At 40.8% G+C, this 23,577-nt stretch overlaps 2 protein-coding genes across 3 annotated transcripts; one reads left to right on the forward strand and one right to left on the reverse strand.

The window, feature by feature from the left end:
* Positions 1–21: 21 nt before the first annotated feature.
* LOC122986429 lies at positions 22–6,252 on the forward strand (the record flags this gene model as incomplete). The annotated part of the gene is made up of 7 exons (XM_044357699.1): positions 22–88; positions 164–324; positions 1,766–1,883; positions 1,969–2,571; positions 3,645–3,763; positions 3,916–4,033; positions 4,951–6,252. Coding segments are annotated over 7 exons (1,572 nt in total), but the record flags the coding sequence as incomplete, so codon positions are not given.
* Positions 5,464–23,577, reverse strand: tpp2 (tripeptidyl peptidase 2). 2 transcript variants are annotated; one of them, XM_044352024.1, is made up of 29 exons: positions 23,275–23,577; positions 21,569–21,697; positions 21,216–21,311; positions 20,687–20,791; positions 20,417–20,541; positions 20,143–20,306; positions 19,512–19,666; positions 19,325–19,401; positions 19,089–19,216; positions 18,742–18,990; positions 18,535–18,650; positions 18,214–18,385; positions 17,937–18,094; positions 17,766–17,842; positions 17,550–17,656; positions 16,652–16,806; positions 16,315–16,431; positions 16,110–16,210; positions 15,936–16,032; positions 15,697–15,834; positions 15,287–15,531; positions 14,794–14,872; positions 13,333–13,371; positions 12,718–12,875; positions 12,502–12,598; positions 12,246–12,376; positions 11,818–12,067; positions 11,309–11,428; positions 5,464–11,157 (listed from the first exon to the last, which is right to left on the reverse strand). In XM_044352024.1, exons 1-29 carry the CDS (start codon positions 23,569–23,571, stop codon positions 11,068–11,070), a joined length of 3,972 nt encoding a protein of 1,323 aa, XP_044207959.1. In that variant the 5' UTR covers positions 23,572–23,577; the 3' UTR covers positions 5,464–11,067. The 2 variants fall into 2 exon arrangements, with proteins under 2 accessions (XP_044207959.1, XP_044207967.1); XM_044352032.1 differs by lacking the exon at positions 13,333–13,371 and having other exon boundaries at positions 23,275–23,576.

The following is a 23,577-nucleotide window of genomic DNA, read 5'->3' on the forward strand; positions in this document are numbered from 1 at the left end:
GTGGAGGAGAAGGAAGAGGAAGAGGTGGAGGAGGAGGACGAGGATGAGGACGAGGACGAGGAGGACGAGGTCAACAAGGAGGATAAAGGTAAATTCAACCATGATGGGTTACATGTTGATTCAGTCCACAGAGATCTGATTGTCTCACTTTTGTATTGTTTAGATGATTCATGCAGTGAGGAATCATCTGCCCAGAAGCAGCAAAAACTAGCCTGGACTCCGTGTTTCTTCCTCAGGACAGATAAGGAGGTGTACTATTATGTCGGGCATAAAATTGTCATTGAGGAGGGTCTTGACTCCTATGCAGGCATGATATGGCCAGCGGTGAGTAGCGCTGTTTTTGAGATTTGCAACCTTATCCCAATTTATTTGCCATATAACATACAGTACCTGTGCGCACCGTTACAATCTCTGTGTTGTAGGATTGCCATAATTACTGATGCAAAGCAGCATCAGCAATATTTTGATCCCAAGACATCTGATTATTTCCTCTGTCAGCTAAAACTGAGACTTTATAAACAAAAAGCTATTTTGTTCTGTATCATACAGCCTGAAGACAAGATCTATTGAAGGAAAAATCCACCATAAATTAACTTCGGAGTTTTTCCTTAAGCTTAGCAGCAGAGAGCTTCTTTGTGCTTATGATGTCATGTTTTGACATCTGAGGACTCTATGAAAGCAACAGGGCAGGAATAAACCTCTGGGGGCCCACCCTCAGGTCACTATGTATGTATTAGTTAGTCATTTGTAATTTCCTCATTTGTAGTTTGTGGTAACTTGATTAAGCGCTACTTTATTTTGGTAATTGCACCAGATAAACTGAAATAATAAATGCTTTCAAATTGACTTTAACTTGGTAAACATTAGGTTATAATGCAGGTGTCACATTAACCCCCCTATCATTTCAGTTTATCACTTCAGTTTATCACTTCAGTTTGTCAGTTTAAATTGTGATGTAGTCGTGCATACAGTATTAGCAACTAACTAAATTAGCCCAATTAGCCTGATAATCCAGCCTTTGACAGGAAAAGGTGATTGTTTTTGTGGTCACTAACTGCTGGTCACCTGCTGACATCATCCATTTAAGTCTTCATGCTCTGACTTTCATCTTAAAGGAGTCTGCATGTGGACTGGTTGGAATAGCACAATGTTAACTTAATTTTAAGGAGGATTTTGCCTTTAAAGGTTTGCATTGTCTATGACAAAAGCAAAGAGATAATGTAAACAAGACTAAGAGTCTACAGCCATGCTAGCAGCTCTGTAAGGCTGTGCTAGCATCAGCATGCTAGCATACATACAATGACAATGCTAACATGCTAATGTTTAGCAGGTATAGTGTTTACCATGTTCAGCATTGCAGTTTAGTGTTTTAGAATTTTGCCAATCAGCAGTAAAAACAAAGTACAGGTTTGCAGGTATTTGGTCAAACGGGAACTTTTCTGACAAATTCAGATTTTGACCTGCTGATGGCGCCAGATGAAAAGTCAGGGGATACATCCTCTGGGGACCATGTATGTCTGTGCAAAATTTTATGGTAATCCATCCAGTGGTTGTTGAGATATTTCAGTCTAGATGAAAGTGGTGCACCAACGGACAAATCAACATCCGCCTTTTATCGTCTCTTGTCTATTTTAGCTCTTTGGCTCTAAAGAACGAGTAACTAATACTTTACAACACTTGTTTTTCAACATCAAGGTACCAGTGACTAAAGGTCACATTGTTAGGTATCAGTATTGATTGTAAAGATCATATTGATGGCCCCCAGGCTCTGGCTCTCTGTCACTACCTGGACACTCATCGTGAACAGCTGAGTCTTGTGGACAAAGCGGTCCTGGAGATCGGGGCAGGAACTGGCCTCCTGTCCGTTGTGGCAGCTCTACTCGGTGAGTGAGGAAGGAGGATTAAACCATTCTCAGACATGTATTTGAAAGCATATTTCAGATGTAATGTTTTTTTTTCCATCCTCAGGTGCCTGGGTAACAGCCACAGACCTTCCAGATGTTCTGAGCAAACTGAGAGTCAACCTGTCCAGGAACACCAGGGGCTACTGCAGACACACACCCCAGGTGGCAGCTCTGTCCTGGGGCCCTGACCTGGAGCGCACCTACCCTACATCTGTCTACCGGTACGACTACGTGCTGGCGGCTGATGTTGTCTACCATCACGACTTCCTGGATGAGCTTCTGGTCACCATGAAGCATTTCTGCAAACCAGGAACGACTCTGATCTGGGCCAACAAGGTCAGATATGAGACTGATCTGAAGTTCACAGAGGACTTTAAAGAGGCCTTTCACACGAGCTTGCTGGCTGAAGATGGGGAAATGAAGATCTTCATGGCGACTTCTAGAGAAGAAAAGCAAGAAGGTGATGCAGGGCTGGAAATCAAGGATCTGCTGAAAGAGAAGGAGGGAGCAGAGGGTTCTCTAGAGGATGGAGAATGTTGCTCTGAAAAAAAAGAAGATGAAAAACTAACTATTGGCGACAGAGAACAATGTGAAGTATACGAGAGGGATCAACCAGAGAACATTGATTCAAGTTGTTGCACCACAAGCAGTGATGAAGACTTTACAGGTGAGTCTTAATCCTCATTGGTGAAAATACACCAATCAACCTAAAAGTATCTCATACAGTTTGAAATTAAAGTCCTGTTTCCTTCTGTTTAAAAGGTCAGTTCACTCAAATAACCCAAAAAGTCATGAAGATACCTCTGTGTTATATAGACTTTTTCTTCAATACAAAGTAGTTTTGATGATGATGAGCTGTTCACAGTCTGGAAAGAGATGTTGCTGTTGAATTTTTCAGTGCTGTGAGCATCACAAATGAAATTCCATTCACCTCCATTGTGTTGTGGTGAGGCAGAAATCTCAAAGGCAAATATCCTGAAACTTGCATGGCTGGATAAGTTACCACAAAAAGTGGGGACACCAAAAGACCAAGTTAAGCAAAACTTCAATATTCAGTGTCTTTTCATGGTTTATGGTAGGAAATGCTGCCATAAATACAGATAGAGATTTTTGATTCGGTCCATCTCAACTTTTTTGAGGAAAATTCTTGCTTTGCAGCTTCTCTACATTGATGTTAAAGTATAATAAGAAGGAGAAATAAAATAATAGAATCTGGAAACGTGTCCTCTGCTCATAGCAGCATAACAGAATGACAGTAGTACAATAGTCAGCACAATATACTTCAGGTACTGCAGGGTGGTGCTACATGATTTCATGAATTGTGCTAATTCAAGTAGAAAAGGTCACACTGTTGTCTTGTGGCTTGGCAGCATCACTTATAAGTGAAGGAACAGCTTTGCATCTGCATCTGGCAAGATTGGTGGCAAGAATTAAATGTGAGATATGAGTCATGTGCTAAAGCCAAAAGGTGGTACAGCCAATTTTTGGTTATGCCAGTACTGTTGTCAATGTCCTCAGTGACAGAGCCAGTGTAGAGTGTTGATACTTAAATGGAAGAGAAACAGGGACTAACTTTTTCCACTGCCTTGAGCTTATTTGGTTCACATGTGAACCATGTCAGTCAAAGTACTGATGCTTCTTTTTGTTGCACCATATCAAGCCACTGATGTTTCAAATGTATGTTGTGGCAATGTGAGTTCACTGTGCATTAATAATATTTGATCCATCCTCTCTCCACAGAAGACATCAAACAAACAGCTGTACATAGCAGCTTTGTTAAAAATATCTACCATTACGCAGGGCAGGAAATAGTCATTTATGAGTCCATAGACTCTTCTGGAGCCGTGATGCGGCCAGCAGTGAGTATCACTGAGATTAAATGAACACCGGTTATAGAGATTGTTTGATATAAGTCATTAAAGTTGTTTTTCTACCAGCATCAATGTTATAAATGACAAAATACTACAAATTTGTCCTAACAAACCATAGTTTCTATCTCTTCATCCTGCAGGCATCAGCTCTGTGCTCCTTCCTCCGCAAAAACAGGCAGAGGGTGAACCTGCAGGGGAAGAAGGTGCTGGAGCTTGGAGCAGGAACAGGACTGGTTACCATTGTGGCCAGTCTACTGGGTGAGCAGTCACCAGTCCAATTCACTATATAACGAATTCTACATACTGACAACAAACACAGGAGGAGTTTGGAAAAGTTAGAATGGCATCATACACAAATCTAAACTCCAAATAACATCAACCTAGAACGGAAACTAGTGGTTTTATAAAGTAACACTGTAAACATATTAGGCATAATATAATTTTGGCATTTACTGCATTTGAACTATTGCTTGATTTTGCTACCTTACACCTCTTTATGTATCACTACAACCGATGAATGTGCGTAACAAAAAAATCAAAGTACTCTTAATTGGCTGAAAATACTATTTGAAGTATCTTTAGCCAATAATTTTGCACGTGATTTTGTATGTATCCCATTAACTATTAATAACTATTAATAGAAACTATTTTAGAATTTTTTCCTTTATTTGCACTAATTTTTAAAAATCATTTTATACATTTTTGGCTTAATTTCTGAGGCAACTGTTATATTTATCTCAAAAAATCTAATCAATCTAGCAAACATGAAATTTCATGTAGCAATCTTTTAGTTTTAGTTTAATCTTTTAGTGCTTTTTTTGTCCAAATGATGTCACCATTGTGTGTTAATGCATTTACAAGCAGAGACTTTCTTGTTGGTGTATTAAAAAATCTAAGACTTCAAAAAAGGTTACCAAAAAACATTTCACTTGTGTCATCTGAAAATTATATCCAGACCATAATAAATTATTATGGCCATGTGAAAAGGATCATATGATACTGAGTCGTTTCTTGCATTGCAAAACTTTGGATGACCTTCAATCTTCAGCTTCAGTCCAAAAAGAACTCTCTGTGCTCACAGCTTCATCATCACACAACAATCTGTTCAGCACCAGTTTGGTCTTTTACTGTTACTATAGTTATGGTGATGTCAGGTCTTATCTCTGCATCCTCAGGAGCTTCCGTCACAGCTACAGACCTGCCTCAGCTGCTGGGTAACCTCAGGTCCAATGTGGTGAGGAACACCAGGGGGCGGTGCAGGCACACACCCAAGGTGGAAGCTCTGTCCTGGCGCGACAACCTGGAGCAGACCCATCCTACATCTGTCTACAGGTACGACTATGTTCTGGCAGCAGATGTGGTCTACCGTCACGACTTCCTGGATGAGCTTCTGGCCACCATGAAGCATTTCTGTCAGCCGGGAACGACTCTGATCTGGGCCAACCGGGTCAGATTTGAGTCTGATCTGACTTTCACTGACAACTTTAAAAAGACCTTTCACACAAGCTTGCTTGCTGAGGTTGGGGAGATGAAGATCTTCATGGCAACGTGCAGAGAGTAAAGAGGCATGGAACAGTTATTGCACAGGACCAGAGGGGCCCCTAAGCCAGAGCCTGTGTTGAAAGTGACTGTTTTTCCAACATTTCTTTTTGGAAAATCAAATCAATTACAGTTTTTTGCTCCAAATCATTTATTACTGAGCATCTGCTAGTAGAGCGCAGGACCCAGTATAAAGAATTTAATTTTCTTTTCAATGTAATAAAATGTAGAATAGCCTAGATTTAAGAAAAGGTAACCTGCCTCACAGGTTTTATTTAAAATTTTGCTTATATTTTGTAAAATATCAATGAAGAAGAGTGTTATTGTGGATCTATTGTAGCAGAAGGGTTAGGAAAAATGTAGACAAAATTTTGGGCTCTATTCATCACCTGCATGAACACAATACTGAAGTTTAGGTGCAGTTTTTAGCCAACAGTAGAACAGTAGTAGGTCACAAAGGCCTTTACTGTGTGCTGCATATTTTACATACAAATAAGATCATGTTAAAGGTTATAAAGTGTTAATAATACTCAGCACTGATCTCACTGTTTGAACCTGCAAACAGCACAGATAGTAAAAGAGGAGAAGTACAGCATGTGCTTTACTTTAGTTGTTGTCCTGAATCATATCAATGATCTTTCAGTGTGGAACTGAAACAATTAGTCAATTAATCCACTGACATGCCTAGTTTGTCATTTTGTCATGCAATGTTTGCTTGTTCCAGCTTCTCAAATATGAGGATTTAATGCTTTTCTTTTTAATATTTGATAGTAAACAGCATATCTATATGACTTTTTGACTGTTTCTCATACAAAGCGAGCAAGTCAAGTCTAAGAGCATCTGCATCAGTTATGAAATTGTCTATTTTTGGCATGAGAATTGTAATTTTTTACATTTTTATTGTTTAATACAGTAATAAATCAAAGGAACAACCTTTATCTCTTTTGGTGCTTTCCTTTGTCATTTCTGGAAAAAGCGATGCAAACTGTATAACTGTGTAACAATGGGTAATGAAAACAATAATAACACAAGCTTGCATTGCTTCATACAATTTGTAAGTCAAGCTACAAAGCACAACTAAATATAGAAACTGTTATCAGATGCATTAACACTTTCGGCAAGTATGAGGCTCAGACAACTCCTAAAAAGAACAAGTGATGACCAGTACACAGCTCAGTTCTTCCAAATCATGTTTATTCAGTGTCGTTTTCCTTGTTTGTGACTTAATTCCATGTGACCACAAAACAGAGTGACAGTAGCTCAGGTCTTTTCCACACATCATCGAGGAAGAATGGGGTATAAAATAATACTAAGAGCATACAACCTTATCTCATAACATTCTGTAAAATATTGGCATTTACTAGATTTTATGACTATAAATATAAACACTCAACATCCAGAAGAAGCAAGTCGTTTCTGACACCAGCAGAGTGAGAGCAACAGATATGAGATTTCTGTTTGGTGCCAGAAATGGACGGTTTACAGTCCTGTGGTGAAAGTTAAGGCCATTTTCGGAGAGACTGTCATTGGCAACGCGTACTGTAGACAGCTGAGCCCTGAACATTAACGTCTGTCTGAACCAAGACCCAAACACAGGACGGAGAAAAAGGACCAGAAACACAGAAGATGCAAGAAGTGAAAAAGATTACTGTAGGTGACCGAACTTTGCAAACTGACTCCAGTAAACCGCTGTGCACTTGGAGATGCCTGTGCTGAGGCCACTGCAGAAAGTGCATACAAGTTACTGCTAAAAACAGAAACACAAGGTGTTCTTACCCCTGGGTAAACATGAGTTGTCACCACTGATTGGCTGTGTGTGTACAGTCATCCCAGAAAAGATTCTTTACTCCCATGAGGGTGAAAGGCCTTGGCTTAGAGCAACTGTTTTTACATTCCTAATCTCACACCTTCCACATCAGGGAGGGGCAAAACCAAATTTTACAGCCATTTTATTTAAACCACTGGTTCTCAAACTGAGTTGCTGGGATCTTTTTTTTTTAGTATAATTATTTTTTGGAGCTTTTTATGGCTTTACTATAGGAAACGAAGGGAGAGAGAGATGAGCAATGACATGCAGCAAGGCTCACCAGCTGAGAAGGGTCTCATTGTAAGTCTTTGCAGACTTAAGACAACACACTCACTTCACTACACAATCCCACCAACCCCCCTTCCTCGGATGTTCTTACCCTAAGGCTGGAGATATACTTGCTTTTTAACCACATGTAGACAACCGGCTGAGTCGTGAACAGAATTGTTCACATATACTTGCCTATGTACTTGTACTGGAGGATTCCACTAGAGGGCACAACAAAGAATTAAGGATGTAAACAGAACTTCTGGATTTGCATGATTCAAAACAATAAACATGGCGACACTAGAGGAGGTTACTATTTTGTCGGAACAGTCTTGGACTTGTTTCCATTTATTTTTGCAGGTTTCCACGTCAACTTCTAAAATGGTACTGCTCTCACGCCAGCTATACTAACAAGCATATTTGTCAATCTGTAGCGGCAACGACACATCATACAAATGCAGCTAATTGTGGACTTGGTCTATTAACTTGTTTTCAAAACTTTCCACCATTGTTGTTGCTGCTGACATGCCCACTGACCCCTGACCCTGCCACATCCCCATACTGCCCCTACAGTTCATATGCGTATTGCATCTTTCAGATACATAGCTTTAATTTCTGAGGACATGCACAACCAACACTCCAAATGGACGCAGGATACACAAGGCTGGCAGAAGTCTCTAGTGAACCCAATGTGCCCATGGAGCATGCTCACTAGAGACTTCTGCCAGCCGAGACCGCTAACTTCTGGTTTAGCCCTCCGGGTAACTTGAATAGGGATAAAACCATTCCATCATGTGACTCTTCTCGACTTTCGAAATGTGATCAGATGGAATGGATATTAAAACATTAAGTCATTTCAGGGGGTTGTGACACTCAAAAAGAACATATATCCACTTATTTACACGTCTCTTTCACATGAACGTCTACGGGAAAGCGTCTATTTGGGCCCAATAGCATCACATGACATTGTAATTACACAGTTTGGCCACTATGTCAAACTGGCGTCAAAGCCCAGTGCTGTTCCTAGGGGCTTGACTTAAAAGCAAGTATATCTCCAGCCCAACACTAAACACCCCCCTCCTCATGCCTAAACCTAACCAAGTGGGTGTGTCATGTAGTAAAGTGGGTGCGTCGTATAGAGTACTGTGAGTCCGCAGATAGACCTACTTGCCCCGGTTCGATGCAACTAAGGACGTTGCTATTCATGGACATCTTAACCTCTTGACCACCAGGGGCCCTGTGGTTGGAACCATTTGAGGGCAAATCAATTTTCTTCTTCCATCAACATTGTTAAAACATCAAATTTTTTTTAAACTATCATCACATTAACTTCTCACAGTAAAATCATTCTTTGTTTAAACTGGCAATTCTGCAGACTTGACAGAAAATCACAAGTTTTATTTTTACAGAATTATGAGCCAAAAAAGGCGGAGAATCACTTATGTAAATGATAAAACTTGAATATATAGCAGACACGTTACATAATTCGGGTGAGATATGTTTAAGGACCATACCAGTGTTTTACAAGTTTTTGCTGGTTAACTAAAAATCATGTATTTTCACACTTTAGCTGAGCATTTACAAATACATGCTAGGTGGTTTTGTATTTTCCAGATGCATTTCTTCCTACAGTTCCACACAGATTGGTTTCTATTAATTTCTGTACGGCATGAAAAACAAACGTCAGGCCCTTGAAATGTGCTTGAGTTATCTATCAAAGTTAAATGAAGTCAGAGTTACATGATCTTTGCAGTGTAAAGATCACAGCAGTGATGACTTTTCAAATCAATCTGCAATGTAACTGCATTGACACATTTATTGTATACATTGTGTTGTATAAACAAAAGTCTGTTAATATTATCCAATTGTAAAGAAATGAATGAAACCAATAGAAAAATACGTAAAAAATCTAAAAAAAAAAAAAAAAAATAATTGCAAAATGGTCAGCTGTGATTTAAAATACATGCAATTTGTAGTTAATCAGATAAAACATGCAAATCTACTGGTATGGTCTGTTAAAGTAAATAAGGGAGGGGGGAATCACTCATGTTCTACCCTCTCAAAATGGCTTTTCATTTATCATTTCAGTTCAGTTGGGAGAAAATGTTCATGTAAACAAAATGTGCCCACAAATACACACCAAGTCATTCACAAACACACTCATGAAAATAACTTGAAAATCTTGTTTGGGATTAAAAATCTTTTAAATTGGAACAAACTAAAAATCTGCTTCCAAATAAAACTATTCTTTTTCCTTACATCCTAAAAGACATGCATATATGCAAAATACATCAATTAGAATAATATTTGTATTATATACCTATTGCATTTTAATATTTTTTTATGTTATGTGTGTATGTACATTATTTTATGACACTGTGTACAAGTGCAACATTTTGAATGCTGCAGAGCAACGTCTCTAATACTGTGTGAACATTTTACATAGAAACATCCTACTGCTGCTCACAACTGAACGCAGCTGCATCTGTTGTGTTAGTGAGGTCTGTCGGATGGTCGTCAAATGTGCGGCTTGGGTCACTCAGCTGTATGGAGCGGGTGGCGACACCTCTAGAGGCAGGTGGAAGTTGAGAAAGTGTAGTTGTGGCTTTTCCTTTACCTGACAAGTCACTGACGGCCTGCATACAGTGCACAGACACATCATACTGCTGATACGAGCTTTTAAACCCACATTTGACACCAAAGGCTGATGGGTGAAATGACTGCAAGCGGCTGGGTGTTGACTGATGTTAAAAAAGCGCTACTGATTCTGCAGCTTCTGGTGGTCAAAACCGTCACACCGCTTTTTCTTCTTCTTCTTCTTCTTCCTGTCAGAAATGGTAAGGTACATGTAGAAAGGCACCTCAACTGTTTTTGTGTTCTGAGATTGTGTACTCGAGTTGTGTGTCGGAGCCTAAAAAGACAGACGAGACTAAACATTAACTTTACAGCACGGCCTGACTGAAACAACCGATCAGAAAACAAACAAACAAAAAAATATCTTAAAGTTCTACCCAAGCCTCCCTTTTAGTTCAGGAATCAGGCAGACTCTGCGTGCCCTCGTATGTCCGAACATCGTGCAGCAGCGAGTCCTCCTTTCTTCTCACTGAAGTATCATAATGGCCAGTTTGAGTTTTTCTGTGTGTTGAAGGTGACTAGATGGAGTCACAGTTATTTTTTTTTTAAAAGACTTGTGATGCATCCGTGGTGTCCATACTGGCCCTTGTACAGTATATACACGAGAGAACGAGGTTACTTATATGATATGGAGTTTAGACAGCTGCGAATGGGTGGATGTAAAAAGACTCCAAATGTGTAGATGACACCAAAATAAAGAAAAAACACCCAACTAAGATAAGACTGAGTGACAGTATCAAGAGTTTTTACTATAAATTTAAAAAAAGTTAAGCTGAGCTTTTGCTGTTGGTGGCATTCCAATGACCAGCCTTATAATTCATCAAACCATTTACACTCAGTGTTGTCCCTCATTTTGGCGTTCACCTACATCTGAATTTAAAAAGAAAGAAAATATTCTCAGGAAGCAGCTGGTTGGTCAGATGCATAGACCATGTGACCCTGAGGGGCGTGATATTGGAGTTACTGTGTAATGGATCATGTATGTATGGCCATGCTGCTCGTGCATGAGTGTGTGTGGTGTGTGTGTGTGTGTGTGTGTGTGTGTCTAGAATGGTGTGTAGTCTGCAGGGTACATGACAGGGAGCCAGTTCTCACTGAAGGTGGCGCAGTGCGTCCATCTGAGGTGTCGCATGAGCTGAAAAAAAAACAAACAAACAGGAAGTGTTTCGAGTGAACAAAGCTGACATTTGATTAATCACGTTTTCTTTTTTTTTTTTTAAATATTCTATAGAGAGTGAGCATTTTAAATATCTAATAAATCTGAACAGTGGTCACTGCAGTCATACCTGGATGCAATTCTTCATGTTCTCTTTGCTGGGCTTCTCCTCCACCATCTTTGAGGCGTATTTTAAGGCTCGGCCGTACATCTTGTTCACCAGAGCGTGTTTGTATGAAAACATCAACACCTGAGCGGAGGAGAAGAAAAAGAAAAACTGAATTAATGCCAAATGGTTCGTTTTATGGTGAGATACATCCACCAAATTCACATTTTCTGGAGAAAAACCGGGGGAAAGCAGAATTTTTAAGTTATAACCTTTAGAAAGCGTTGAAAGAAAATAGAAGAATAGAATAGAAGCTGAAAATAGTTCCAACAAATTCATTATTCACCCCTGTTGGAGATGCATTTTGTAAACACTACAGTGCCAGAGTGTTTCACCAATTATTTAGCCTTTAAAAAAATATATATCAGGGGTTTTGCTGACAATAAGACAAATACAGTATATTCTCAGCTTTAACTTTAAACTTTGAATTTAGTTTTGCTGCTCCTTCATTTTCTAAAACACATTTTACTGACCTTGGAGTCGGTCAGCTCCGCCCACTTCTGCACCTCCCAAAATGTGTCTGTCAGGGCTTTAGCCACGTCATGCAGGCTGTCATCAGAGCTGCTGGCCACCTGTTCACCAACATCCTCTGCTGCAGCTTGTCCCGTGGCGACAGCGCCGGTGCCGTCCTGAGGCGTGAGGGGCAGCAGGAGCTGGTCAGCCAGAGCGCAGCCCTTCCTACATAGAGCGTCCAGCAGAGACGACTTCTGCTTCTCCATGTCGCTGCAAACACAGAGGTTAAGACGGGTCAGGATTCAGGTCGTAGATACAGTAGTTATGCTTGATACCTTTAAGGAAAATCCAACCTGAGATACTGTCCTATTTTATTAGAAATATAAACTCTGATTTATACATTTTTTTTCTCCTAGTCTATTGTTGATTGATACTATTCTTCACATACGTCTTGATAGAAGCAGCATCCGGTCGAGGGTCTGTCTTCATGGTAAAGTAAACAGCCAAGGCCGTCTGGTCGATGTGGGAGATGACGATGTCGGCTGCTGATACCACCTCCCTCAGACGTTTTACACGCTCCTAAACACAAACAAGAGAAGAAGAAATGACTGTCAGCAAAAAGGTTTGTAACATGTGAAAACAAAAACCATTAATAATACTAAAGGTGACTTAAAAGGAGCTCTCTTGATGGTGTGTATTGTTACCTTTTCAGAGTCCAGCTGGTGCAGTCTTTGCACATGCAGGGGTAAGTAATCTGAATAGTTTTCCTTAAGTTCATCATAAAGTGAATTGGTGTCCAGCCTGAACAGCAGATAGAGGACATGACAGATGGTTGAGAAAGAATTGAAAGACGATATAAACAATGTGTTGCTGGAAAACAAACAAAAAACAAAAAACAACAGATAAGAAACTGTGCGCACTTTGTCATCCACTGAATCTTTAAGTCTCTCATGGCTTCTGCAAACTCCTCCTTCACATCTTTCTCTTTGTCTCCGTCTTTGTCCTTCTCCTTCTCCTTCCCTCCGTTCTTTGTTTTGTTGGGTGCGGGAATTAAGTGGTAGATGACTGGAACGATGTCCTGTATAGACACAGAAAGATAATTTAGTCAAAAAAACAATAAATATCTACTATCAGCAACCCAAATTCTCACTCTCTCCCTACCAATTCAATGTCCTACAGCTGCATATTTCTTTTGGGTGTCTTTCTTCAGATCAGTTAAGAAAAAATGCTTTTGCTCATACCTCACTGAAAGTCATTAAACTAGTTAAATAAGTTTATAGTAGCACCCATTATCTATCATTGCTTATAGATCCATTAGTCATTTGACTGACCACCAGAAAACTTAAAAACTGTACATCAACATAAATACCAATTACGACTAGACTAGTTGGATATTTCAACACACCGACATTGACATGCTTTGACATCATTAATGCAGATATAACAAAATCCCTTAAGTGTGGAATAAGCCATTTTCCAGATGGCAGGAGAGCAGTGGACGCTCTGTTGTACAGTGTTTCTAGCTCATCCAGTACCTTTTTAAACTTTCCTTGTCGTTTTGCAGAGGCCTGCCCCTGGTGGTCAGAATAACACACAGTGAGGAAGAGACAACACAAACACACCAAAAAGGATTCTCTCTCTTCATTTTTTTACCTTTTATCCTCACTCAGAGTTTATCCACCTACCTGCTGGACTTGCATAAATGCTACAGTGGCAAACAGTTGTGTATGTTTTTGTTGCTGACGAGCTCAGATTCATATCTAACAAATGTGATTGACTGTTTCTGCTACATCTGCTCTGCAACAAAGCTTAAGTACTGCACCTTACTGAAAACTACAGTAAATATAAATCATTTGACTTGAAGACAGTACATTTCTTATGTGTGTATGAGGCTCAAAACGATACACAGGTCTTCATCAATGTATTGTGAAACAATATGCAAAATATTGAGTTATAGGTTGCCGCTGAAATTTGACACGACGTGCTTTGCATTGCAGCCGCTGAGAAAAGTTCAAAGGTAAATGGAAGCTGTAAACCAAAAATATTCAGACATGTCTGTCATCTGGAGATGTAAAGAGAAACACCTGCAGCTCATGAAAATGGTGAGAATAAGCGCAGAGACGAACACACAGTTTGCCCTTGTATTGTACAAAAGAAAGTGGATTTTTGTTTTTTGACTTTTAAAGAAATATTTCACTCAAATCATTTGTGGTTTTTTTTGGCACAAACACATCTCAGCAGCCTCAAAGGTCAGCAGTAATACAAGCTGTTTAAATACATTTTCTCATGTGATTTACTTCCATTTAAAAGTACACATGTGAACATACATATAAACTGATGCAAAATCATTTTGACTGTTTCCCCCCTTTCTTTAGCATTTCCTCAAGACCAATAGTAAAAAGGTGGTCAGTAAAATCATGTTATTAAATAAAAGGACATATTTCAACTTGGCCATGTTCATGTTATAAATTAGAAATATTCTGAGTATCATCGGTCATCTAATGACTTAGTAAACAACAGCCAGATCAAGTGTGTTGATGTCTGACAGAGGTGAAGACATGAGCATCATCAGACTGTGTTTGTGACAGCAGATGCATGGGCAAAAGTAAATGAGTGAAGAAGAAAAAAAGAAAAAAAAAAAAAGACATGCATTTACTAGAAGGACCGCAACCAATTAAGTGAAAGACAAAGTCAATCAGCTGAGGTCTGAGCTAAAAAAAAGAAAAGGCAAAAGCTTTGGAGCACTGGCATTCAACCCTGATCCTCAGGACCACAAGTACTTCAGGCATCACATCATTAATTTCAGATTTTTCATCATTAACCAGGTGAAAATGTGGGATCTGCACACTGGCCATGGTGACCTGCCATATTCTGCAGAGTAGTTTGTTCTGCATTCACTCAACAATAAGTAAAAGTCCCAGATAGGATGATAAAACTGAAAACTACTTTTATGTCCTGAGGAACAAGAGAATAATATCAACAACAAATCCACTCACTGCTTTCTTGCCATACTCGCTCTTGGGGACAACGATAGACCCAGAAAGATAGCATCCTGGACTCGTCCCTTTTGGGATTCTGGAAAAAGGGAGAAACCCACGGGAAAAAAGACAAGGATGGAGAGAATAAAGACAGAAATATCAAACTATTGTGAGACAAACATGCTCTTACTTATCAGTGCTCTGACCAAACATCTATACCCGACTATTTAGATTTCAGTACCTTTGATACACAGGATACAAAGCTAATTTAAAATGTAGATTATAAAAGTCTGAGAGGAATAAAGTGGAAGCTGTCTCTTCATCAGGGCTCTCGTTATGGACGACTCAAACTCTTGGAACACATTATAGATATGTTTTTTTATTTCTGTAAGGCTTCTATTGCTGATTATTATGCGTTTTTCATTTTAAAATCGGCATTTTTTTGCATTATACATCTTTGCAATAAGATCTTATAACACAGACAAAAATTCCTTTTTCCATTTCAACTCACTTGTCATCTGGCAGGGCTGAGACGTAGAAGTGATGCGTGGCACCTGGGGACAAAGTGACAGAGTTCGCCTTCTTCTTGGCCAAGAGGGCTGCACGGTGCGTCTCGTAGACATCTAGACTGAGGGTGGTGGACAGACGATGGGAAACCACAAACGGCAGGTCCTTGAGGCGCTCCAGCTCGCTGGACTGCTCGTGGCGCACTTGCAGACGCAAGGTGTAGTCACCCTTTTCCAGTTTAAGAGAATACTGGAGAAGTAAAAAAAAAAAATAGAGAGTGTGTTAGTTCAATTTTCTCCAACTTGTGAGATAAGAGACATATTCAGGGAATATAGGTAAAACACCTGTTAAAGCAAATACATGTAATCTTTCAGTCAAGCTCTTCATGTGTCTGAGGTTCAGGTGTGGGTGTACCTGGTGTGGGTAGGCGTCTCCTGCGCCCAGTAGTCTCTTGTTCTGATCAAACAGCATCCAGAGCTGACTGTCAAACTCAGACTCGTACAGCAGCTCACACAGCAAGGGACAGCTAGGAGTAACCTCTCCACTCTTAGGCTGTGGAGAGAGCAAAAAAAAATTATTCACACACACACACACACACGAAGATTCAAAAAGTCAGCATTTCCTTCTCTCATGTTGTGCTGACAGTGTCGTACCTGGTGAAAGCTGTAGGTGAGAACAATCTCGTAGAGTTGTCTGTTGTTGGGGAGAACATCCCTCATTCCCAAGGCTTTTATTTTAGAACTTAAGGGCCTACAACAACAGGGACAAAAACAATGAATTGGACTGACATTACGCAACAAATTGAACATGTGCGAGTGTGTACTTACCGGAGTGGCTGAACCCACGACTTGAGGGTGATAGCGGGGGACACCTCCTCGTATCTCAGAGGCGATGACACATCGAAACTCGTCACTCCTTCTGAGGCATGCTGGCCAGAGACAAATGAGAGTCACAAACAGAGATCTGATACCGTCTGGAGTGAAGCTTACTACTTGTCGGTGTTGCAAATGTGTGCGTCTGTGCTCTTCTTACAATGTGCAGGGGTGAAGGAGAAGTGTTGAGTCCGTGGAACGAGATGCTGTAATCCACCGTGACGTCACCCAGACTCGCCCACCAGCGCGCGATGCAGAACTCAACTATTCTACCTGACTGGAGGAGAAAGAAAACACACATAAATTATTCTACCATAACGTCATTTTCATGTATATTCATACACTATAATATGGAAAGACTTCAAGGTACTTATTGATGGCATTTAGCAAAGAACTACAGGTGAAAACTAGCCTTTTTAGGTGACTTTAGCTAATTTACACAGTCATTTGCACTCTCTAAGTCACCTTAACTGATACCACAAATGGAATAAACGTACCAGCACAGGGAACGCTTCGGTGAGTGAGCCTCTTTCCAAAAGTGAAGAGAACTTATAGAATTCATTAGCTCTGTACGCTCTCTGTTTGACCAGGTGCACCGCATGGAGAACAAACTTTGACGACACATCTCCCGATTGAGAAGTCAGTGTGATCTCTGCAGGAGAAACACGGGGACAGAGAGGTGTAGAAGAGAAAGACAAGGAAAACAGGGGGGGGCAAGGAGTTGAAAGAATGATGATGATGATGGTGAAAAAACAAGAAGAGAAACCAGAAAGAAGGGGAGGGAGATGAAAAGAGAGATTAAAAAAAGCCGCATTTACATGAGAGTATTTACAGTCACATCTCACACAACTGATTTGTGGTCTATCTAATAAAGCTGATGGATGACTTAACAATTTTCCATTCTATAGTTCACTTATTTTGGTATTTTCAACAATAAATCAATTGTTTGACAGCAACACTCTCAGTTATCAAGGTAGGAGGCCACGCTGCATCGGTGTGGGATGCAGCATATATTTTTCAAACTATGGGACAAGTGCTTGCCAATAAGGATAACAAGACCACATAAAATGGTCCTCAACAACTGTGTAAGCATTACTGTTGACGCCTACTGAAAAACCACTTATGAATGTGTCAAGCCAAACAAAAAATCTAAAGCAATATTCTTAACTAAAACTAAATATTAAGATGAAATTAAAAAAATGGAGATGAAAGACTTCCTCAGACATTAGCTTTGCCTTTGTGAAATTAATCAAATCATTATTTCTGTGAATCAAAAAAAGAGCAAAATTCATCGGTTGATACCTTGAACAAACACTTTAAATCTTGAATACTGTGGGTGATTGTTCGCCCATAACCTGCCTGAAAGCTATCTCACTCACACACACACACACACACCTGCCCAGGAGGCTCCCTGAGGAACAGTGATGAAGTGGCGTTTGATCTGCCCCGGTCTGAAGTGGACGTCTGTGAAACACACCTCCTGATTACGACTATCTGTCACTCTGTTAGATAAAAGATAAAGAGCTGTCAGACACACATGGACACGCTCCAACAACCTCTTATTGGAGGAATGACAGAAAAATAATCTGGCATTATGATTTAGGAACTTACTTGGCTGGGATGATAACTGTGATGGGAACTCTGAACAGGGGGCCACTGCCAGGTGCTGCTGTATCGTATCCGCACACCTAAAACATACACATGTTAACAGTGACCAGGTTAACACTAATACACATAAAAACAAGATCGCTGTCGTCTCTTTAAACTCATTTCTTTGCCTACCTCTGTGTAGTGCACTCCCTCTCTCAGTCCCATCGGATCAATGCGGACATTGACGTGACGACACTGGTTCATCAGCTCTAAATGGGAGGGGCACTGGACCCATGGGGAACTACATGTGAGGGCCAAGTGTAGCTGTAAGGAGATTCTCTCAGAGTTTCCTGTAATGAACGTCAGAAGAAGAAAGATATGAAAAAACATGAAAACACTTCTCACAAAAAAAAAAAAAAGATGTTGTTAAGGACTACAGAATAAACAGAAAATTTCATATGTATAGTACCGGTGTTTTCTGGGAAGATGGGTTCGATTCCTACTCCGTGATCTGAGGGAGAAAGAACTTGGGCTGGGTCCCTGAGGTAGATGCCTCTCTGCGTTCCCACAGTTACTGAGAAGCCTAGGTGGCTTGTGGGTAAAGAAGCGTGTTGAGTGAGGTAGTCTAATGCCTTGTCCACCTGAGGGGTAGTACGGGAGACGATTAGTGGCACAGAAAGAGACAAAAAAGGGTAAAGAATTAGGACAGTTGAAACAAAAGATTGTGTTCAGACTGTTGCAGAAGACGAAAATGAAATTTTATCCCCTGCAGCAGCTGTAGTGGAGTTACCTGGATTATTCCATGGCCCTGTGCAAATACCTCGATGTCCTCAACCTTCAGAGCTGTGTTTTCTAGCGCTCTCCTCACCGCAGGAACAGAGGGACGTATCCCAGTCTGTTTCAGTCCTTTATCACACAAAATCACCCGCTAACATTAGTTACACACACACTGCAATACATCTCAACACCTGATATCAGTCCATGACCCTGAACACACCTGAAAGGATTAGCGCGATGCCTCCGCAGGCATTTGGAGATGACATGGATGTGCCATTCATCAGCTGGGTACCACGGAGAGTCCAGTTGGGTACAGATGCAATTGCACCGCCGGGGGCACTGATGCTGACCCCCAGAGCCCCATCTGTACTGGGGCCCCTGGACGACCAGGTGTACTGGTTGGGAGGCAGCTTCTCCCTCAGGGAATACTCAGCCACCATCATGTCTGGGGTCACATAGGCTCCAACACCTGAGGAGAGAAGATACAGATTTGTTTGCTTGTTTGTTTTTTGCAACTCAACCATTATTAAGTGGGAATCAAATGCTGTGTTTCATCAGTGTGCGTACCTATGACACTGCTGGTGGTTCCTCCAGGGCAGCCGACTGTGGAGAGGCAAGGGCCGTTGTTTCCTGCGCTTGAAACAAATATCACATTGTGCTTCTGCACCGCCTCTGTAATCACCTCACAAATCCTCCTGCAAGACAAATTCACAAAAAAAAAAAAAAAAAAAATCAGTGACAATGTGCAAAACGAACCAACACAATCACACACACCCTTGCTGCTACTACTACACAACACTTACCCTGAATTGGGCCAGTGGGTGGCTTCCCCATAGCTGTAGTTAACTAGGTCACACTTGTAGTTGATTACTTCAATCATCTTTGAGTGACAAGAGAGATAAATAAATAAAAGGGTTAAAAAACAAATAATAAAGAAGGAAGGCAAACTGTCAAAGCTAAACTACATATGACTTAGTTAGAGTAGTATACCGCGCGGATGAGCCCTGTGCCCGTTTCCATGGTGCTGAGGCGGGTGTCTCCAATTTTCAGGGCCAGGATTTGGGCACCAGGGGCAACACCATTGCGCTCCGGTTCCTCTGGGAAGTAACCTGCTGCAATGCTTGCCACGTGTGTCCCATGAGCCCCTTCAAAAGCACACAAGCAAGTCAGACTGGAGCTTACACTGTGAACATCTACACATTATGTCGCCTTAAAAGGACCAGTGTTTAGGATTTAGTGGCATCTAGCAATGAAGTTGCAGATTGCAACCAAATGAATACACCTCCCCTTCCAAGCGTGTAGGAGAAGCTACAGTGTCCGCGAAACTCGCAAAAAATATAGAAGGCCCTCTCTAGAGCCAGTGTTTGGTTTGTCCTTTCTGGGCTACTGTAGAAACATGGCAGCACAACATGGCGGGCTCAGTGGAAGAGGACCCACTCCCCATGTAGAGATAAGGTAACGAAAACACAACAATTCTGCCAAGTCCATTCTGCTAGATGCCACTAAATCCTACACACTGCACCTTTAACGGATATATAATTCTGTCATCTCTTTGTGTTAAATGACCGCATCATAAGAAAGCTTTCCTTCAGAGGAAATTATATGCTTTCAAATACCTCACCTCCACTGGTGACGATGCAGAGTGTGTTTCCCTCATCATAAATATTAACAGAGTAGTTCAGCATCTCGGCATTTCCTAACGTGGCATACTCTTGTGATTCTCTGTAGGAGCTCAGCACAGTGCACTGGGACAGCTCTCCACACTCAGAAGTGTCAATTACAGCCCTTAAAAGAACAAAAAGTAACAGACAACAACAGGGATAAATATACTATTTGTAAACAGCAGTAAATAGTTTAGACGAAAGTGACAGGAAAAAAAAGTTGGTATGGCTTACTTCCATGTGACGCCGTCGTGCCAAAGCACACAGTCATATACAGGACCGGGATCACTGTACTTCTTTTCTAGAGATGCTAGCAGCTCTGACTGACTCTGCAGCTCTTCCTTCTGCAACTTCTCTATCTAGAGACAGAAACGGGATGAAGAGCGTGTGTGAGAGAGACAGTACAGAGAAATCTGATTAGGAGATAGCAAAATAAAGTGACTAGTAACTGCATGCAAACACTCATGTGTACATACACACGCAGTTCAAGTTTGTAGGTCTGACCTGTGAGGGTGTTGGGTGTGAGAGGTCAAATTCTTCTGTCCTGCGAGAGACCTCAGCGAGTGCTGCTCTGTGTGGTGGGTCCCACACCTTTTCCTTTCGCTCTTTCTAGTAGACAAAAGACAACAAGACCTTAACGACAGAGGCTGACAAGACAAATAACAAGACAATGTACAAACTTGTTTTCATGTAGTAGTAATGCAGACTGTCATGCTAACTGCAACACTGCAGCTATAAAAGGCTATCAGCAAGGATGGGACATACAACCACATCATATATGTGCAGTTTTTCAATACTTTTTAACTTGTTTTTTTCATTCATTAACAAGTTTACTCATGAGATGTATCATTTAGAAATAATCAGAGTAGGAGAACACAATAAACTTCCACCAATGTACATGTTTTTGACCATTTATAGTCATGTCTAGGATAGATAAGGGGTTATCAGAGTAGTGATACTTGCACAGGAAGCACTGAGTTTCCGATCTAAACCACAACAGGCCTAGCACAGAAATAATGTCACATCTCCCTACCTGTATTCTTTCTTTAAGAGCCTTGGGGAAGAACTCATAGCCATTTTTAACTCCAATGCGATACTTCCCTGATGGATTGACCCAGGCAGGAGGGATCTGGATGACATAAAAAGACAGTGTATGAGACAGGATATGAAGGAAAATATAAAGACTTCAGGATTAATAGTCTAGTCAAATATAGTTAAGATTTAAAAAAAAAAAATGCTACACAGAATCGGTAAAAGGAATCATAACAAATAATGACTCAAAATGTTCTGAAATGGAGGACAGTACCAGTAATGGGATCTTTCTGAGCAGGCAGCTGCAGTTCATTAATTTTTTTAATAGTCTTAGGGTCAGAGGCGTCTACAGACCTTAAGTGTTCTGCCAGAGAGGCCGGCGATTGTCCCATCTTTAGGTTCCGCCACTGTGGTCATGTTCACGTCACCGCTACCTGTCGTGTCGATGATGTCGACGATCTTTGGCTTCCCTTCGGTTGTGATCTAAAAATGCAGCAACAGACAAAGGAGTCAGCAATCAATAGCTCTTTTTCACAGCTCGCAGTTGGAGCTAATTACATTACCTATTCCTGAGTCATGAATTTGGAAAAACTGAATGGGATTCAGCTATCATTAAAAGGATAAGTTCTCAATTTTTCAAGTCAATAGGCAGGTGCCCATATGAACACTGAAAGAGGTTTTCCTCACTGTTATCATTCCTCCTGTTCATACTGGCTATTAAAAGATCCCCTTCAAATGTGCTTTCAGTGCAAGACACAGTGTGTCCACACAGTCATTTTGTGGAAAAATGCATTTAAATGTTTATATGAAGCTTACATGAGGCTTCAGCAATCTGAGTTAATCATATCAAGTGGATATCTGCTTATCTTTCCAGCATAAAATTTCCTCTTTGTGTTTCCTCAGACAGTGTTTCCCTGTTGAGCTGCGGTAGAAGTATCTTGATTTGACTACTTTGGACGGCTGAAGCTTCTTATTAGCTTCAGATAAACTTTTAAACACATTTTCGCACAGGAGGGCTGTAGATTTTGGCCCCCATCACTAACATTGTAAATGCATTATGAAGGGATCTTCTAATTGCCAGTGTTAACAGGAGGGATGATTATGGCAAGAAAAACCTGTTTCAATGTTCATTTGGGCAGACCTCACTGTTCTTTGAAAACAGACCTGCAAAACTGTGAACCTGATCCTTAAAGTTACTAATTGCACCTGAGCATTTCCTGCTTTGACATGTTAAAATCTGTCGTGAAATGTATCTATTATGAACATCAAACTGGAGTAGGTGCACAAAACATATTATACAGCCTATAGTCACATAATACATACATTTTTTTTAAAAACTATCTTTAATCTGAACTTCAATGTAATGTGCAAGCCATCTTCATGCTAAATGCTCTGCAGCTTTAATGTCCTCCATGTACACATTTGTTTACACACTGTAGGGGTCAGATTCAGTCTCCTTCTTGCCTTTTTTTAGAACAATGTGACATGTGCTTGACCTTTACTCGGTGTAATGTTGCCATAAAACCAAACCAATCCAGTTGCACAGACATAACTATAGAACAGCAGCTTCCTATTAACTTATTTAGCCATTACTATGACAGTAACGTAGGTAGCCAACTTGATTCCTGGCTGTTAATCAACATGTATTTACGGCTCACCAACCGACAATTAACCAACTAGACGTTATTTCTGTTATTATTAACTCATCTGGCCGCAACAACCATCTTCTTTCACCAAAATTCACCAAAGTCTTAACACTAAAACTGAAGCGGACTGTTTCAGCTGTTAGTTGCTATGCTAACATGCTAGCGCGTGTGCTAACCAGGTTAACGTTAGTAAACTATAACACAATTTGACAGCAGGAGATAATACTTGCTATCAATTACTTTGTGCAGATTAGGTTGTCATAAAAGCTATAAAGCGTGTTGTCATAGTTAGTTGTGTGTATCTACTGCTAGCTGATGCCGTTAGGTGACTGTGTACAAATTGTGTGAATGAGTCGGGCCTTTAGCTTAGCCTACACCAGCGCACCAACGTTAGGCTGCCGGTTTATAATGTACCTGCATGCCGGGGGCCCCGGGATCCACGCCGGTGTCCAGGATAGCGATGACCACCCCTCGACCATCGTACTCGGGGAACCTGGTGAGAAAAGACGTGGCGCCGGTTTCTTTTTTGGGGAGCAGCCCCTGAAAGGGGAAAGGTTCTTCGGTAGAATGAGCAGCCATGATCAAAGAGCGACAATGAAAACAAAGCAGCGAAATGGGGAAGAAGAAGAGAGCAACACGGTGGGAGAGACGGGGAGGAGAGCTGTGGTTTAAAGGGGCAGTGCGGTGCTCCTGTCCAGCCACATTTCTCATGTGTCA

This window comes from Thunnus albacares, chromosome 1, assembly GCF_914725855.1.
Source record: "Thunnus albacares chromosome 1, fThuAlb1.1, whole genome shotgun sequence".
NCBI classification, from domain to species: Eukaryota; Metazoa; Chordata; class Actinopteri; order Scombriformes; family Scombridae; genus Thunnus; species Thunnus albacares.